Consider the following 18,582-nt stretch of genomic DNA (forward strand, 5'->3'; position numbering starts at 1 on the left):
TTAAATTTTTGACTTGTCAGTTTCTTAGGACGGAGTATTAAAAGCTTTAATTAAAAAAATAGAGTACATGTGAAACTTGTTGTTTAAGCGACTTGAATTTCTACCAATAAGTTCAATTTTTATTGATAAAAAAAATTATTTTTTTATTTCATTCATCTTAGAAAACAGGAAAATGAATTAAAAATCAATCTATAGTTTTATAAAAATTATAAATTTATTATTAATTGTTAAAACGTATTCGTGAAAAAAAAAATGTTTGGTAGATGTATATATATATATATATATATATATAAGCGTATCAAGCCTAATGCATGAATGCAAAAGAAAAATGATTAAAATTAATAAAATTAAATGAAGTGCCGTAAATAAAAACCTCTTTTTATTATTTGTTTATTTAGTCAATAGATTATGCACTCATGCTCTTCTGTAATTTGTTAACGTTTAGTACAAAGTGACAAAAGCATTGTTCATATGTATTAAACAGTTGTAAGTTGTAGCCGCTTGCATGTTGCGTCATCAATGATTCAATCAAGAAGATGATGATGAGGTGTAAAGTTTACATACAAAATGGAAAAGAAAGATTGAGATTATTATTAACATAAATTCTATATATTAATCATTAGTTTAATTATGATATAATCAATCTAATCTCTTTTGTGTTATTATGATAATAATCAAATGGTTAAAATACTTAACATAATAATGATTTTTTAAATACTATAAATTTTAATTAATTGGAGTTAGTTTAAAGTTTAAATAATAGAGGTTCGGGTTATTTACAGAAGTAGTTTTAAATTTGAATCTTATATATGTATTAAAGGAAAATCGATATCAATTAGTTGAAGTCTTGAAGATTTAAAAAAGGTCCCATATTTTTGTTTTTATTGTTTGTTTTTGAATCACATGTGATTATATTTTACCCATTTGCATGTGAAACAAATAGAGCTTTATTTTTTCAGTGAATAGACTTTGAAACTCATGGTTGTCTTATATTGTACATAGGTGGATGTGTTTGTCTCACATGCATAAATATCATAGATATTATGTAGTTGTTTCTGCATTGTCTTTCTATTCCAATCAAAACACATTATACAAATGTCAAATGATAATTTAGGGACATTTCTCTTATAATTATTGGATTATTATTCAACGATTATTTATTTATATAACTAATGAACATCTTTCATTATTTACAATTACTGTAGAACACTGTGAAACGTGTTTTTGTACTGTTTATGATACTGATAGTTGTTAGATTATCATCCAACAGATTGACGTCTTTAGATTTAAAATCTAGAAACGTCTCTAAAATACCAGGTCCCCTATATGTAAATATATATTACATTAATTAGTTAATTTAAATAAATAAATAAATAAATAAATATAATAATTATAAATAAAAAATATTCAATTCAATGAGAATATTATTATCTCTGTGCTCTAACCTTGAGCAATACCAAAGCTAAATCTAGCCTAGGTTTATAATTTAATAGTATTATTATTATTATTATTATTATAAAGTAACATTACCAAGATCTGAGCACTTTCCGAAAATGTATCAAATATTAGACAAGATATCATTAAATATAAATTAATTATATAGGTGGCAGTTTGATCAAATATTTGATTTATTTAAGTATCACTTTTCAATCAATCAATCAATTCATATGTCCGCTTTTGCATCAATGGCCATTTTATCATTAAAAAGAAAATTCTCATCCTATTTAAAGTTAACAAAAAACAATTATGACTTTGTCAAAATAATAATAACTAGGTTCATCTAATAATACAAATCATTTTTTTTTAAATCACTTAACAAAAAATACCAAAAAAAAAAACAGAAACACCAATATTATTAGATTAATTAAATAAAACAAATATAAATAATAATAATAATAATCATATATATATATATGAAAAAAATGAAAGAAAAACAATGAAAAACAAAAATTAAAAATAAAAAAACACAATATAATTAAAAAAAGAATATTAAAAATATACAAAAATCATGTTTATGTATATAGATACACGTATGAAAAATAATAAAAACAATTAAAATAAAATTAAAAAACAAAAAGATAAAGTATATAATATAATGTTATATATATATATATTTTGAGAGGGGATGATAGGTTGGTGTGGGACCCACTCAATTAAATGAGAGTGTAAGGGCTATTGAGTAATTTTATTTGGTTTGTTTAACCAATCTTATAAATCCAAATGTTAATTGGAGAGGCTAGGGAGTACTATTAGTTAAGATTAATATATAGTTATATAATAATAATAATAATAATAATAATAATAATAATAAACAACACCACCGACCTAATGGCCTAGTGGTATCAGGTCCCCAAGAATTTCATGGAGGTCGCGTGTTCGAGCCTTGCTCCATGCGATACTTTGCTGCTGGGTGAGGTCGTCGTGGAGCGATGCTCCCTGGCTACCGTCCTCAACTTCTCCCGAGTGGGGACCGTGACGCTTTATCGTCTTATGTCATAAAAATAATAATAATAATAATAATAATAATAATAATAATAATAAACAACTATGAAAAGAATATAGAAATAAATACAAATATAACTAACATAGAAAATCAAGATGGATGTGGACCTAACTAAAAATAAAATTGTTGCAGTAATCTAAAGTATTCTTATAATGTTCCGTCATATTCTTCCTTTGTATGAACAAACAATTGAGAATGGGGCATTACAATTGAGAATGGGGCATTAAAAAGGTGCAAATGATACAATAAAAGCAAAGATAATTTTTGGCAAATGAAGCTGTTTATTAAAGTGGATTTTAATTTAATTTAATTTAATTAATTAATTTTAAAACAATATGAACAAGCCACCTTACAAATTTTATTTACATCTCAACTATGCATTAGAAGCAAGTGAAACCCTCAACTTTCGCATAGGAGTCAAATGCTTTATTATTCCTGCATTGCCACTGTGGATAGATTTTGATTTTATTTGTTAATTTGCTTTCAATTTTATTAGATTTAAAAAAAAAATATTAAAGATTTTGGTAATTTAATAAATTATTAAAATTGCTCTTCTAATGGCGCTCTCGCAATTTAAGATTCCCCATGTAATAGTACATGATCTTCGGTCGTCCTATCCTTTTGTTCTGTTTTGTTATTGTTATTGTTTTTTATTTTGGTCCAAGGGCCTTCACCTGTAGTGATGCGCATTGCTATATTTCTTTTTTTTTGTTTTCAACGTCCCTTTGCACTCTGCACCTTTCTCTCCTCTATTTTCAATGTATTTGTAATTTATCTACTTTATAAAAAAATATATATATATATTGAAATTGATTTGAAAACCATTGTAGGACCTATTTAAGTAATCTATGATTAAGTACATTGAAAAGCAAAATGTACCCATTTTTTATTTCATTAGGATTAGTGAGTTATATTGAATTGCTTAATTGTTCAATTAAATACTACGAACCAATAAAGTCCATAGATTTGAGCACATGCTAATAGTAAATGATTAGAATAAAATTAATAACAAATATAGACTTAAAATCACTCAAAAAGTTATGCAAATTATATTTCTATGTTTTTTTTGCTTTGCTAATAAATTATCTATTATACAAAAACATTAATAAATTTGTGTTTTTCATGTATTTAGAGCGATATATAAGAATTAATCAAATAGTTTCACATTAAATAAAGAATGAAATCATATAATAATTATATGCATGATTTGTATCACAAAAGAATAAATTATGAGATTTCAAGCACAATATAGTAAATTTTTTTTAAAGTAATAATCTTTTTAATATCATTATGGATGGAGATTTGAAATATTGTTTTTTTTTTCTTTCAAAAGTTATTACTTTTATTTTACTTCTTTCTATTATAAGTTCACCATACGATCCTTTCAAAATAGTCAATTCTTTAATTAGATTCTTTCATTACCCACATCATTAACTTTTTTTTTTAAGTGTGAAATGACAATAAAACATAGGCCTTCAATCCCTTAAATTTGTGTTGATGGTTTTCATTTAAAATTCTATATTTTAAAAAACCATTTATTAAATTAGTAAAAGATTAAGCGGTTAGTATTTGAGGAAGAAGGATTTCAATATCATTTTACCCTTTTTATTATTATTTATTTACATATATACATTTTTTTCATAAATATGAACATAGCAATTGTCTAGAAAAAAAGATATACAAGAGTTTTTAAATATATCGAGCACTATTTTTTCATATAACAGAGATTCGACTCTATGTTTTTACTTGAGCATAAGACATCTCTGACATTTGTTTGTATATATATATACTTTCTCTAGTTTTATTTATATGTTTTTTTGTTATGTCTATAGTATCCAATGCATCTTACATTTTTCAATAAATAATAATTTTTTTTTGAGAAACATAAAATAGAGAGAACAAAAAATAATAATTAAGAGAAACTAATATTTATATATTTTTAATAAAATAATTTTGAAAAAATTAATATAATTTTTTATAAATTTAAGATCATATACTTATTTTATTTTAATTGATTTTTTTAATCCAAGTATCATGTAAATAAGAGGAGAGGGAGTATATATATATATATATAATTTTGGCATTTAAAACAGTGAAAAAATTAAAGATATAATTTGGGGGTATTTTGGGCATTTCAATAATTTTGAAGGAATTTTTAATAAATAGAGATAAATAATATATTTTTTTAATAAATTTCCTTATTTTATTTTAATTGATTTTCTTCGAGGGAGCATATTTTATTTAATTTTATTAATTTTGGCATTAAAAATAAGGCGAAAAGTATAGATATAATTCGGGGTTATTTTGGGTATTTCACTAACTTTAGAAAAAAAAAATTGAACATGCCACGTGTAACACTCTGGTTACTGCGGCGCAAAGTAGATTAATCTCAGCGCTTTTTCCCACATTTGCGCACGGTTTTCTAGCGCTCATTTCTTTGTCTCGTCAAACACTCCAAAAACCCTTTTTTTTTTTCGTGGTTTTAGTTTTAGCTTCTGATTCTTCGGCCTTTTTTCCCCACACTGTTCACCTTGGAATTCGATTCCCTCGATCTCGTACCATCAAGGATCTACAGGAAATCAAGTTCCTTGGTAGTCCAAATTGGGCTTTTTTTTAGGGTTTTGTTGCTCGAATTTGGTGGGTTTCGTCGATTTCGGGCTCTGGAGTTGTGGTTCGAGCTGGGAGTTTTGTTTGTGGGGAAGAGCTAGGGTTGGAGGGTATGGGAACGAGAGGGATTGATTAGGTTTTGAGAAAGTTGGGATCTTGGGGGTTATTAGTTGGGGATTGTGGAGTTAGGGTTCTTGAGTTGGTTTGAGCGGGGGCGGGGGTTTCTAGGGTTTCGGTGGTTTGGAAAGAAGATGTTTTATTCGCAGTTTATTTTGGCCAAGAAGGGGCCTCTTGGGACGATATGGATTGCAGCTCATTTGGAGAGGAAACTCAGGAAGAATCAGGTCGCCGATACTGATATTGGCGTCTCTGTAGGTTAGTATCACTTGGTTCTCAGCCTTTCTCTTTTCCTTTTTGGTTTTCTTTATTTCTTTGTAATCAGTTTCGGAGTTGCTAATTCTTATCAGTGCAGCATGGATTGTGAAAATATGCAAAGGACATTCAGGCATTCATTCCTTCTTATATTAGGAAACTGAATTACTTGATATCTTTCATGAAATATTTGCTTTTGATATGCAGTTAGCTTTTTAAATGTCTAATTGCTGACCTAGTGTGATCATTCTATTTAATTTTTACATTCATATTGAATACATTGCGTGTAATCATATATTAAAAACAGATTTAGCGAGTGTTAATTCAAGTTGTCATGGTGTCGGTCTAAGTTTTTAACCATATATTCCAATTGAAAGTTCGTTGCGTCATTTCTAGCTTTCAGTAAACTAAAGTTTTTCCTTGTAGGACTCTTTAAGATCTTTGCACTGACATTTATTTGCTATTTTCTAAATGCTGATAACCTTTCAATTCTTTGTGCTGGATAAACCATCTTTTTGTATGTTGGTTAACTTACTGCCATGTAGATTTCGCCCAACTTATTTGGTTTTGATTGTGCTATTTGAATCGTCGTTGCTTCTAATTAAGTCTTCAGTGCTTCAGTTGCTTTTTATGGAATCAACAGTTTAATACATAGTGAACTTTGAAAGGTACTTTTCAGTGTCATGAGGCATTTCATGAGCATGCCATCAAGGAATGAATCCTTTGATGGTGGGATTTTAAGTGGATAACACTTGACGCTATACTTCCATTATTCATATCTATTTGCTTGATATAGCTCAGTAATTGTGTTGGGGTGTGTGTGGGAAGTTTACCCCATGTATGAATCTGACAATATAAATGGTATTTGATTTTATGCACTCAATCTCAATAGTTATCTTTTGTCATGATTGCCCTTAGATGGATTTTGAACTATTAAACCAGCTGATATCCATTCTGTGTTATCACATCATCATGTTGAACTTGGGCCACTGGTAGTTGCTATATATAGTTAGTTCGCCATCAAAACAATTGGTTAGGATGTCAATAAAAGTGTGATACTATGTAATTGACAGAGACGATAGAAGTTTCATTATGAGCTTGGTTGTTGTGAGGTAGAGCATCTCCATCATTGCATTTATTTCTATTTTGTTTTATAACGCTGACGGGAATTACAAAAAAGTGAAAAAAACTTGCTTGACTGTGCTCAAAAGCTTTTTTTTTTTCTTTACTGACCTGTCATTTAATGTATATTTATCAAGTTCATTGTGTTGTTGCAATTCGAGAACATTCCTTAGCAAGGATATATTCACAATTATACTTTAATGAATTTTTATTACCGGCATAGACTCAACACCAATTTCATTGATTTCAGCTGCATAATGGTTTTTGCATGATAAATCTCAAGATCGCTTTCCAATGCCATTAGACATAGCATTTTGTGCTTCTTGCTTAATGCTTATTTGTGATGCAATTAGAACTTTCCAAGCCAGTGATGCCTCCTCTTTTGATTTTTACATTGGGGTTCTACCAATGGCTGCAGTGGAGGATTTTGAGCACATTTGGTGCAGAGAAGGCTTATGAACTGGTGCAACTATTATTACCATAACCCTTAATTACCTTCTTCAAGTTGTCCAAATGTGCTAATTTTTGGAGATATTAAATATTTTTCATATTTTGTTGACCTTTATGTTGTCTCTAATGTCTTCTGAATGAATGTTTAGGATTTCTGGGTAAGTTTTTTGGGGGATTTCTTACACAGTTTGTACTTAGTTAAGTATATTTTGGATTTACACAATGTTAAATATTTTTCATATTTTGTTGACCTTTATGTTGTCTCTATTGCATGTTCTATCATGCTTTTTATTCAATGTTTAACAATTTTTTATTACAGATTCAATTCTTTTCCCCGAAGCACCAATTGCACTTCGGTTGTCAAGTCATCTTCTGCTTGGTGTGGTGAGGATATATTCCCGGAAGGTGAACTATCTTTTCCATGACTGCAGTGAAGCTCTACTCAAGATAAAACAAGCCTTTAGGTCAACTGCTGTTGATCTTCCTCCAGAAGAATCAACTGCTCCCTATCACTCCATCACTTTGCCAGAGACTTTTCATCTTGATGATTTTGAGTTACCTGATAGCGCCTTCCTTCATGGGTGAGCTTCATATTTCTCTTCTCATTATGTGATTATATCATGTTATTTATGTATACCTGCAATCTTCTATGAAATTTTGTGATTATAATTTCACTTCCTGGAAGACTGGGATCTGCGCATTAATTAGCATTGGTCCTTAAGATAACATGGTTAACATTATGCAGCAATTCAGTTGATCACCATGTGAGTACAAGAGAGCAGATTACACTCCAGGATAATATAGATGGATTGGGATATTTGACGTCACAATTTGGATCAGATGGTTGGTGAATTATTAGTTTATCTTGCAGAGATTTGAATTATTCTTTAATGTTGAATAATGTCTTATTGTTTCTGCAGAGAGGTTTGGTGATGGAGATACTTCTCAGTTTGGCTTGGACCTTGATGAGGTAAGCTGTCCAGATTCTCTATATACATGTGTGTACATGACATGTGGTTGTGTTCCATCTGCTGAAAATTTCTCTTAGCTTTGCCTGTGAGTTTTTTCAGTCATGATACTTTGTTAGATGGTTCTAATGGCTGGATCTTGTTACAATGTAGAAATTTGTGTTTTCTTATGTGCCCTGGTGTCCCCTTTGGGGGTTTCTGCTGATTATCCTCCTTCGTTTCTAATGGGTCTCCTTTGTTTGTGGTCTAGACTGTGCTTCTTCCCCTGCTCACTTTCCCCATTTATAACTACAGTTTACACAAATCTACCATTTGGTCCACAAGGTCAGGATCCCCCTTCCATTTTAATTTCTGACATGAGCTACTAAGTTTTGTCAAACACAATCAAGTATAATAGAATATTTTAGAGAGGACAGGTGGTAAGAGAGCTGGTAAGGTTACTAGTTAGCTGCTATCTTCTTGGGTGTCTGGAGGTCAAGAAGAGGAAATAGCTTCTCTTTCTGGGTGAAGTTATTGTATTCTTATCAGTGCATGCCTGCACTAGTGGAAGTCTCATGTACTGGGATGGGCTACAGCCAGATGCTTCTAATCTTTATTAGCTAGCTGATCATTTAATATGATTTTTCTAGTAATTTGAAGTTCATGGCTTCAATTTTCCCAAGAAGCGAATATGATCAAGGGTTGCAATGACAATGCTGACTTCGAATCTCTGTATTTCATAATCTAGATTACTATTGAAATTAGTGGTTATAATTAACACAGCAGGATTTATTAGTCAGGATGATTCATCTTAGAACTAGTGGTACAACTTCTCTCTGCAAAACAAATTTGTGCATATAATTGGTGACATATTATTAACACATGCTAAAGATGCATCATAGATAGTTGCCCACAAATAAGCTGTGTTCAATTCCTGATAGGTCATCTTGCAATGAATAACATTGTGAAAGGTGGAATTAATGGAAAGGAGAAATAGAAGGGGGAGGAGAAACAAATACAGTCTCCAAGAATTTAGTCTTCAATGACTATTCAGACATACTAAAAACTTGTTGGTTGATGCTTGATGCTGGGGTCTAAATTAAATTTGTATTTTGAGTTTTGTCTCTCATCAATTTCTGTCATATACCTGAAAGTCCTTTGTTAGATTTTGATTTCTAATTAATTTTGTAGTTTAATTTTTTGTTTCTTCTTGTAGTTAATTTTTAATTTACTTCTTGAATCTACAGGATGTGTTCTTGGACAAAGTTACCTCTTCTCAGCATGCTTCAGTCTCATTTGATACAGAATAGTAAAGCTCTTGTCCTATTCTTTCAAATTATCTTGAGGGCAATTGGATGATTTTGTTTTGGATTTAAGTCCCTTTTTTATTTTGTTTTTGAGCTTTCAAATTGTTCATATTGACTTGTTTTCTCATTCCCATTTTCATCTAGTGATGGATTCCCTGATAAATTCTTAATTCCTGCTCTTAAATATATCTTTAGAGGCAATTAAAACAAATTATTTCTTTGTTGATCTTCTGGCACTTATATATTTTGAAATATCTTTGGTTCATAAGGTAGCTTTTATTTGCAATTGGTCTATGTATTTTATGCAGAAAGATTTAACAAAAAATATTGTTTCGCGTTCGCTTTCGCCAAAATATTTTAAGCCATGTTTTTTGTATTGCTTGACTTTGGAAGACATTTTGGTTATGTGTATTATAGTATTCCTATATCTTGAAATGGATGCCATGGATGTTTCCGGTTTTTTCATAATATTTGATACGTTACTCATATCTTTCCACACTATTTTTCAGTGCAGTCAGTCATGATCAACCTATTGCAACTTTCAATGACATGGATATTGGCCAAAGTCAATACATGGACGGGGATATGGATGCCAAAATGAGTTTAGATACTGGAGATATCGAAATAAATGAAAACCCTTCTGGTGATCATGGGTACAACATACAAACACCTGATCTAAATGAAGTGCTTTTTCGTAAGGATCAGATTGAAGGTCAATCTCCCACTAGTGGCCATATTTCTTCTGCTTTTCCTGTTGATGATATTCCTTCCCCTCAGTTAATTGAATGTGCTCAGACTCCTTCAACTCCTATTTTGTTGGAAGGGTCAATGTCTGCACATGCTCAAGAAATCCCTCCTTTGATTCCTCCTGAGAAAAATTCTGTGTCTTCCTTTGTGGATGCCACTGAGCGAGAGACTGAGGGCATTCTTCATCCAGAATGTGATTGTCCTGGTGCAACCAATAACAATTTAGATGCATTAGCAATATCTCCTGAATCCACAGATTTAGTGATGCCAATCCCTACTTCAACAGCAGTTGAGTCCATCTCTCTTGAGCCTCAGCGGGTTACTGCTGCAGGAAATGACCATAATTTTGGAGGGGAACAGAGTGTTGATGGCTTGCAGAACAAACTTATGCCTTCTAAAACTGATGGCCTGCCTATGCCTGATGAAATTGATGATAACATAGAAGTTGCACTCTGTGACAATTGTTCACCTGGAGCAAAAAATTTAATGAATCATCTTGATGCGTCCCTTCATAATCCAAATACTCTTAATGACGCTAATGACAGAGACCCTATATCTGCCGTTTTACAACCATGTAGTTCAAAGTTAGGCAAACCCAATATAGTTTCTGTAGAGGGTAGAACATTCTCAGAGGATATCTTATCACTTTCTTGCAAAGATATGCATTATACATCTGAGACACCACCAAGAGAGGGAGTAGTGCATCCTTCTGGATCTTCAGTTGATGTTCCAGGTTTTTTTTATTGACTTCAGATGCTTCTTGTTGGCTTACAATTATTATATATAATAGACTTAGATAGCTGTTCTTTTTTTCAGGTGAAGATTCCTGCTTAGCTGATGTTCTAGAACCAATGGTACGAGTGCATCAGACATCAGATTCTGTATTATCAGAGAATACAACGAGTGCCAAAAAGCAGAAGGAACTAACACCTATTGTTAGTGCAAAAGATAATCAGTTGGATCAATTGAACTGCACTTCGAGTTCTGAATTTCCTGAACCTGAAAAATTGCTGTCTGCACCAAATGGCAACACTGATCTTCCAAATGATTTGGGACAGCTTACTTCTGAAAAGGGTGTTACAGAGTCTGATGAAAGTGTCGACCGGAACAAGTCTCTTAGTGGAAAAAAACACCATCTAACAGATAGCATGTCAGCTCTGCAAAGTGGTAGCTCGGCCAAGTCAGCTGGCAGACCACGGTTACGAAGAAATAGAGAGCATATACCTGATGATGATGATCTACTGGCCTCCATCTTAGGTAACAAATCTTTTATGCCAATGTTTCAGTTAAGTTGATTCTAACATGCAAATCAAGATGCTTATGTTTCTTGAGTTCACATCTATAAGGCTACCTATAAACACTTCATCTGTAAAAGCTCAATCTCATTCCTTGTTGTTTCAGTCGGAAGAACTCCAAATTTTAAATCCCAGCCTACTCCATCGCATAAAATAAACTCTGTCAAAAGACCTCGGTTGAATCCCAAGGTCAGCTTGTTGAAGAGGAAGGTGCTGTTTGATGATACCATGGTTCTACATGCCGAGTATGCTTTCCTTTTGATACTTGGTCTAAAAAAAAATTTATTTGATATGAATAAAACAGTATGTACTTAGCATGCTTATTTACTAATAGATTCATGTTTGTTTGTGATCTAATTACTCAGTGCCATCCGCCAACAATTAATAAATTCTGAAGACATACGTCGTATAAGAAAGAAGGCACCTTGTACACGTTCTGAAATATGGATGGTTCTGAGTTCTTCAGAGGAACTAGAATTTTTTGAGGAACCTATATTTACAGGTAAGGTTGTCTTGTGATGCACCATTTCTGAATGATAAATATTTACCAATTTGCTTATTTTATGTATAACTAATTATTGGTTGTCGTTTAATTTTGGTTTTAAACTTGAAATGACTAAAGGAGCTCATTTTTAAAAGAGAATAACTCTCTTTAAGACTAGGGAGAATTGAGTTTCTTCCTTGTCTTTTCGATATAAAATTTAAAATTATGCTTATCGAGTGACATTTGATTCTGTGCATGATATTTTGAAGGAACAACTCATTTTGTAATGACTGAAGGAATGCCCTAGCTATTAACGGAAACTGTTAGTTCTATGGAGGGGCAATATGTATAATAGGCGACAATGAAAACCCATGGAGGCTTGCTTGCTTTGGAGTGGACTTTTTAATCATCATGTTTTCTCTCTTTGTCAATGCGAATGTTGTTTCTTAAGCTATCCTTTCCACTGATAGCCGTGAATCAATGCTAGTATGTTTACTGTCATCTAGTTAGAGATAAGACTTTCTCATTCAAGGTTGGATTCCCAATTTATAGTATTCAAAAAAACAAAATCCACTAACCTACCAACTACAAACAAGAAATTAAGATTCATCATCAATTTATATAGATTTCTACTGTATTTATGTTGAGTTTAACTTCTGATGTGGTTCTTTTGAGTTTTGACATTTGTTTTATGGGAAGATAAGTCTGATATGGTTGTTTTCCTTTCAGGTATATCGGCAGAATTGCACAGTTTACATGCTCGAACATATACCTCGAGTGGAAATCCAGCTTTTCCCAGCAGTTCAAAGTATGTTGGGAAAACTTGCAATGAAAATGTAGGTGAGCAAGTTGTGGTATTAGCGGACAATGTTGATGGTGAAATTCAGGTACCGTCTAACTTATCTGTATTAACTGAGCCAAGTAGTTGCAAAGATGCTGGTGACTGTGATGCTCAAGAGCGAGTGGTATCACAACCAGATCTACCTCAGCAAGAACCATTAGACAACAATACACATAACAGCACTCAAGAAATAGATGGCAGAATTACTGCAGATGCGCATGTTGTTTCTTCAAATTTTGTGGGTGGCGTTAAAGTATTAACTGACAGTTGTATTGAAGTGTCTTGTATTCATGAAAATCATAAATCTGATGCATCTTATGTTAAGAGTGATGATGCCTGCATGCCCACAAGGGAGCAGCCTGTACACGAGTCAAATGAGCTCAAAGAAATGAATGATGAAGCAACAGTATTGAGCAAAAACGGGCCTTCCAATAACTTCACTTCTATGGAAGATGCAGATAGTGGTAGGATTCATAATGACATTACTATTGCTACTGTTAATGATGATCCAGCATTCCTGGCTGAAAATTCATTTTTAGCTAATGGTGCAGACCGTCTTGACAATGGTGCAACACCACATCCCATAGATAGCTCTTCACATGATAAAGATGAGACATGTTTGCAAGTAGATCCATGTGTTCTTCCTGGTGATGAAAACCTTTCGGTTCCAGATGTCATGATGGAATTTGTTGAACCAAATTCGGCTACTATTAATGGGCAGCAAGATGTGGAGCAAGATAAAGAAGACTTCTTGGACGTTGGACCAGGTGACAATGCCTTTCAGGAGCAGCTCTTCTTTAATGAGGAACATCCTAGCGCTCTGGGGGTTCATGAAGAAATGACTGAAAAAGCTTCTTCAAGCCCATTTCACACTGTTGATGAAACTGAAAATTTTCCCTCCACAGTGGGAGAAAATTCTGGCTTCCGTGTGTTGAACATTGAGGGTGTTATGGATGATGAAAGCACACCGATGGATTTCTCTACTGTGATAGAGTCCAGTGTAAGATTTTTACCAGAACCACACAATCTATTTCTACATGATGAATATTCCTACAGCAATAATTTCTGTTACAGTGCAAATCTAGGCATGTGTATATTACTCTGCTTGGCTTTCTTGTCAATATTCTACCTGCTACATGTGCGTAAAAGTGGAACAAATTTTTCATTGGTTATATGCCTAGCCATTCTGATGCATGCATTTAAGTTCTTTTACAGTCAATTTGAAGTTCTTCCGCCTAATTTGAAGTTCTGAGTTTCTCTCTTCTTTTCTGCATGCAGGATTTCTGCAGTGCAATAAATGGCAATACAGGTAGCATCAATCTCTAGTTATGTATTTTCTTGTTTTTAATTCTAGAGACTTAATATTTTCACCTATAAGTTCTACCTGTTTCAAGTGCTACTTTGTGTTTGCACTTATGTGAAATTAATTACAACTCATGTAAGCAAATTTTAGCCTTAGGTTTATTAGGTTATGATTATATTAAATTTCATCAAAGTTGTCCTCATGTGCATTTGCCCTCATGATTATGTGACACATGACTTAACCAGCATTATTAGGGGAGAGCTGTGCTAGTGCCTTTGTTAATGGCTTGGTTTGACTACTACATGTGGAATTCTTTTGGTTAATGGCAACACTTTTTTGAAGGCATATTCCAAATTAGGTACACAATTTTGTTGCCTAGATGATTGGTATTCCAAACTAGTTCACCTTATAAGGCGCTATGGATATTTCAAATCTGTCTGTTGTAAAGGTAGTGACAAGCTTAGAAATTATTCAGCATGCTAAGGAGATAATTTGTGATGCAGATCCCTGAACAGCTTCTTGCTTTGATTAGATTTTGCACATAATTTACTATGATCTTGAAGTGGCCAGACGAGTATTCTTATCATATAAACTTCTAAAATTAAAATTGTTGAAGTGAAAGACAAACAGCTGGTACCATGGGGTCAGCCTTTATCTGTGTTTGAAGGATATATTTGGGGAACAAAAATCCATGGTAGAAAGCTTTATCAAAAATGGTTCTCGGTTGCGAAACCATGTACAGTGGACCCATTAAGGACTTGCTTGTTAAGGGCGCTCGTCCTTGAGTAATAGATATGATGTGAAACAGGGAAGCTGTTGTACTTGTCTGATGGCCAATGACGGCAGTCATAGGTGTTGCAAACAGGAAGAAAAACGAGATTTGGCAAGGACTCCCAATGCCACTAAAGTTTAAAATGGCTGGCATTGTCATTTTAGATGGATGAAGAGGTTTGCTGCTGAATATGTTATAACAAACTAGTTGAAGGTGTTTAAAAATAAAAGTGTGTGCCTATTTTGATAAATATCTGTACTCTCTATTGTATCCTGAGATATACCATCAGATAGGTGGATGCTTCCTTCACCCATTGGGAAGTAGGGCTTGTCTGATGAGTAAGATGACAGTAAAAGAACCCCATGTCCCATCAAAGAGCCAAGCAATGAAAAAGTGGGATTGACTCAAGCAGTTCCTGAAATGTTCTATCCTGCAACAATTACAATACTGTACTAGACAAGCATACAAGGTTAAATGTACTGAAGTCTTGACAAGCAAGCCATAACAAAAATAACAATACTCCAGATGTTAAGATAAAGTGCATGACCAAGAAGCCGGAGGAAACTATTGCTAGTGTAATGATTGGACCTACAAGCAAACATATGAGTCTATCATGTGTTTGAGGAGGCAATTCAATATGGCATGGATTAGCACCTTTTTAAGATCTTAAACCTACCTAGAATATTCCTTTCATTAATTTGTTGCCTTCATTTAGTGTAATTGATCTACTGTTTGTTGTATATTCAAATGAAAGTGTTAAAGATCCTATATTATCTCTTTAACTTTTATAAATCCAAACATGTGCTTGTCTGCATATACTGTTAGTTGATAATTGGTAATGGTTCCTTCTAACATTTCGTTTTCTGTCTAATAAGAATTTCTCAATGCCGATGATGAAGAAGACCACTGTGAAGCGGATAATGATCTTCAGAATCCTGAGGAGGCCCAATCACTTGAGAATAGTGGATGGTCATCACGGACTAGGTGGGCTTATATTTCTTACTTTTGTGTGTGCCATATATATATAAAAATATATATTTTTTTCATATTGCCAGAGTAAATCATTTTTTGACCATTGAAGGTTTCAAATTTCACAAGCAATTGAAAATTGTTGTTTGCAATAAATTGTGTTAATAAATTCTTTATGTCAAGGAAATTGCCGAATGAACTATTTCTATTACAAATATTAATATTTAAACATTTTACTATCTAATCCCTATTCTTTTCTGAGCTCGTTTTATGAATATGTGTTTCACTTCCATATGTTTTCTTGGAAAGCATCTCAAGTTGTTCAAATTTTTACAGAGGGGTAGCAAGGTATCTGAAATCCTTGTTCGATGATGAATATGGGCATGGAAGGAAAGTGGTTGCTATGGACCATCTTATAGCGGGTAAAACTCGGAAAGAAGCTTCGAGGATGTTTTTTGAGACTTTGGTATGTGAGAGCCCTCTCATGCAAGTGTTTACTAATTATTACTTATTTTAACATCTTTTAATCTATTGACCATTGTCCAATGCTATGGATTCTCAAAAGTTCTCAATAAGAAAATACATGTGTTTCTTAATGTCTTGGTATTAGTTAATATCAATTCTAGTCATGAAACTTTGTGGAGGAGCTTGGCACAAAAATCAGAGGCTATTTGTTAGGTGGAAAACCTTGTGTTTTCTCTGTAATCCCAGCCTCCCAAAGAGACTGCCTTTCTGAGAATTGTCCAGATTAGGAAAGAGTTGAGATAAAAAAGGGATGGGGAAAATAACATTAGTTTCAATATAATGAAGAGAGACGAGGCTTCAGACAGATGGATTCCTTTTTTGTGCATAGCATTTTAGCCTTTTTAAAACACTTTTTATGTGAATTTGTAGGGACAAATACCTAGAATGTAGGCTATCTTATTGTTGTTTCTTTATAAAAAGTTTAAATGCTAGGGCAGTGCCCATTGAAAGAAAGAGTATATCAAGGAATTTAGTTTGAGAGATGGAAAATTATCCATCTGCAAGCATTCCTTCCTTGGTCATGAATTATTTTCTGGAGTGTACAAGTCAAGACTCAAGAGAGACTTTTGGTGTTCTTTTTCACTGATTTTGTCTAAATCCATAATCTGATAAATTCAATGGACTCATGTTGGGTTTACTTACATTTATTGGTTTTGGGAATGTGGTTGGATGATGTCTGTTCTTTGTTAGTTTGGTTGACATTATGGTTCATAGCTGCTAGCTGGGCGAGTCTACACATACACAAACAAGAATTCGATGCTGTAGATTAATATACCTAGTTCTTTATAGGTGCTGCCGTCTTCGTGATCTTTGAAGTATGATTTAAAAGTTGCCTTGAACTACAAAAATCCAGATACTATGCGCCTTTGTGCTTGCTTTTTGCTTATTATTGCCCAGATTGTCATAACCTGATTGAACCAATTTTAAGAAGAATGTTTGTCTTGTTGACAATTTACCTACCATTGTTCTCATAATCATGCTTCTGCTATTCCGATGATTTGCATTTACTTTCTCGAGTTTGCATTCATCTGACAACAATTCCTTTTTCTGCAGGTCTTAAAAACAAAGGATTACATCCAAGTTGAGCAGGCGAACCCTTTTGATATCATCAACATCAAACCACAAACAAAGCTTTTAAAATCAGAGTTCTGATCTTCATCTCATCTCATCTCATCTGGCCTTCGCCGGAAATAACCAAACAACCATTTGTGATTCTACCAAAATCCATTGTTCTCTGACTTTGGTTTTGTTGATCCTTACCAACAATCCTTATCTTTTTCATATGGTTCATTCTCACTGGTCCCTTGGCAACAGGTTCAGTTGAGTTGATGCAAGTGATAGAAAACTGCCACTCATCCTCTGTGTATATAATATATATATATATCTATTTGGCAATTCATGTTGGCTAATGTTCTATTAGTAAGGTTGATTATTATATAGCTTTTGTTGTGTATTAGGAGCTCAGTGTAAAGTTCTTACCACTGTTCAAACATGCTGTATATCTAATGATTTGCTTCTAAGGCTAATAATAAAGGTTATTTCTTTTATTTATATATATATATATATTTTTTTTTTGAGATTGTTTGACTTTTTAATCATTGACATTCAGGAGCTGGCCTTAAATTTGGTAGTTCCCAACGTAACTCAGACCTCTGGAAATGACCAGAAGAGTTGGTAGTGTAAGTTTCAATAGTGTGAAGCTACGAAAGACCTAGTGGCCTATTGGTGTTCAGATCTTTATTAAAGTTTTTTGCGAGTTGTGAGAGTTTGAATTATAGGTGAGTAATAATTTTGTGTGAATAGTTCTAGTATTCTTGCGTATGTGGATTTCATTTTCATTTGTTCCGTCAAGACTTATGTACATTTTACTTTTCTTTAGCGGCTAGACTGTTCATCTCGAGAATGTTTGAAGCTATGCAAATTGGGGAGTTTTGGTTTGAGAATTTTGAGCAGTTGTGACTTTTTTTTATTTATTTTTTATTTTTTCTTAACAAAGTGATTTAATGTGTATATTGTTTTAATATTTTAGTTGTGAGTAGATCAAATATATATTTAATTATAAAATGTGGACAAGTAACAAGTTTGAACTTTTACAGAGAATCAATGATTTTTAAATTGGAATAAAAATGATATATCAACTCTTTTGTTATGAAATTGTCATGCAGTCAAGAGGAGAATGTCACGTTGATAAAAATAATAATAATAATAATAATAATAATGTAAAGATTAATTTTGAGATTAGGCATCATTCATGCATGCACTGCATGACGGAAAAGCATGACCAATGACCAATAATTAATGCGTAGTTGAGTTTGACTCTTGAAATTATATTTATACC

At 32.7% G+C, this 18,582-nt stretch overlaps 1 protein-coding gene across 3 annotated transcripts; it reads left to right on the forward strand.

Annotated features, from left to right (window-relative positions):
- The first annotated feature begins 4,924 nt into the window (after positions 1-4,924).
- On the forward strand, positions 4,925-17,795 carry LOC120257873 (sister chromatid cohesion 1 protein 4-like). Of its 3 annotated transcripts, none has more exons than XM_039265161.1 (15): positions 4,925-5,485; positions 7,374-7,635; positions 7,800-7,897; positions 7,975-8,024; positions 9,249-9,310; positions 9,818-10,788; positions 10,872-11,312; positions 11,457-11,595; positions 11,716-11,852; positions 12,564-13,139; positions 13,215-13,675; positions 13,954-13,984; positions 15,626-15,734; positions 16,056-16,185; positions 17,298-17,795. In XM_039265161.1, the coding sequence occupies exons 1-15, from the start codon at positions 5,362-5,364 to the stop codon at positions 17,394-17,396; spliced, it is 3,690 nt and encodes a 1,229-aa protein (XP_039121095.1). In that variant the 5' UTR covers positions 4,925-5,361; the 3' UTR covers positions 17,397-17,795. The 3 variants fall into 3 exon arrangements, with proteins under 3 accessions (XP_039121095.1, XP_039121096.1, XP_039121094.1); XM_039265162.1 differs by having other exon boundaries at positions 13,227-13,675; XM_039265160.1 differs by having other exon boundaries at positions 12,564-13,675.
- Positions 17,796-18,582: the final 787 nt, after the last annotated feature.

This window comes from Dioscorea cayenensis, chromosome 4 (assembly GCF_009730915.1).
Source record: "Dioscorea cayenensis subsp. rotundata cultivar TDr96_F1 chromosome 4, TDr96_F1_v2_PseudoChromosome.rev07_lg8_w22 25.fasta, whole genome shotgun sequence".
Lineage (NCBI taxonomy): Eukaryota > Viridiplantae > Streptophyta > Magnoliopsida > Dioscoreales > Dioscoreaceae > Dioscorea > Dioscorea cayenensis.

Coding starts and splice junctions, on each gene's coding strand:
- LOC120257873 (XM_039265160.1), top strand. CDS start 5,362: ATGTTTTATTCGCAGTTTATTTTGGCCAAGAAGGGGCCTCTTGGGACG. Junction 7,898..7,974: donor GTCACAATTTGGATCAGATG/GTTGGTGAATTA, acceptor TTGTTTCTGCAG/AGAGGTTTGGTGATGGAGAT. Junction 16,186..17,297: donor GGATGTTTTTTGAGACTTTG/GTATGTGAGAGC, acceptor CTTTTTCTGCAG/GTCTTAAAAACAAAGGATTA.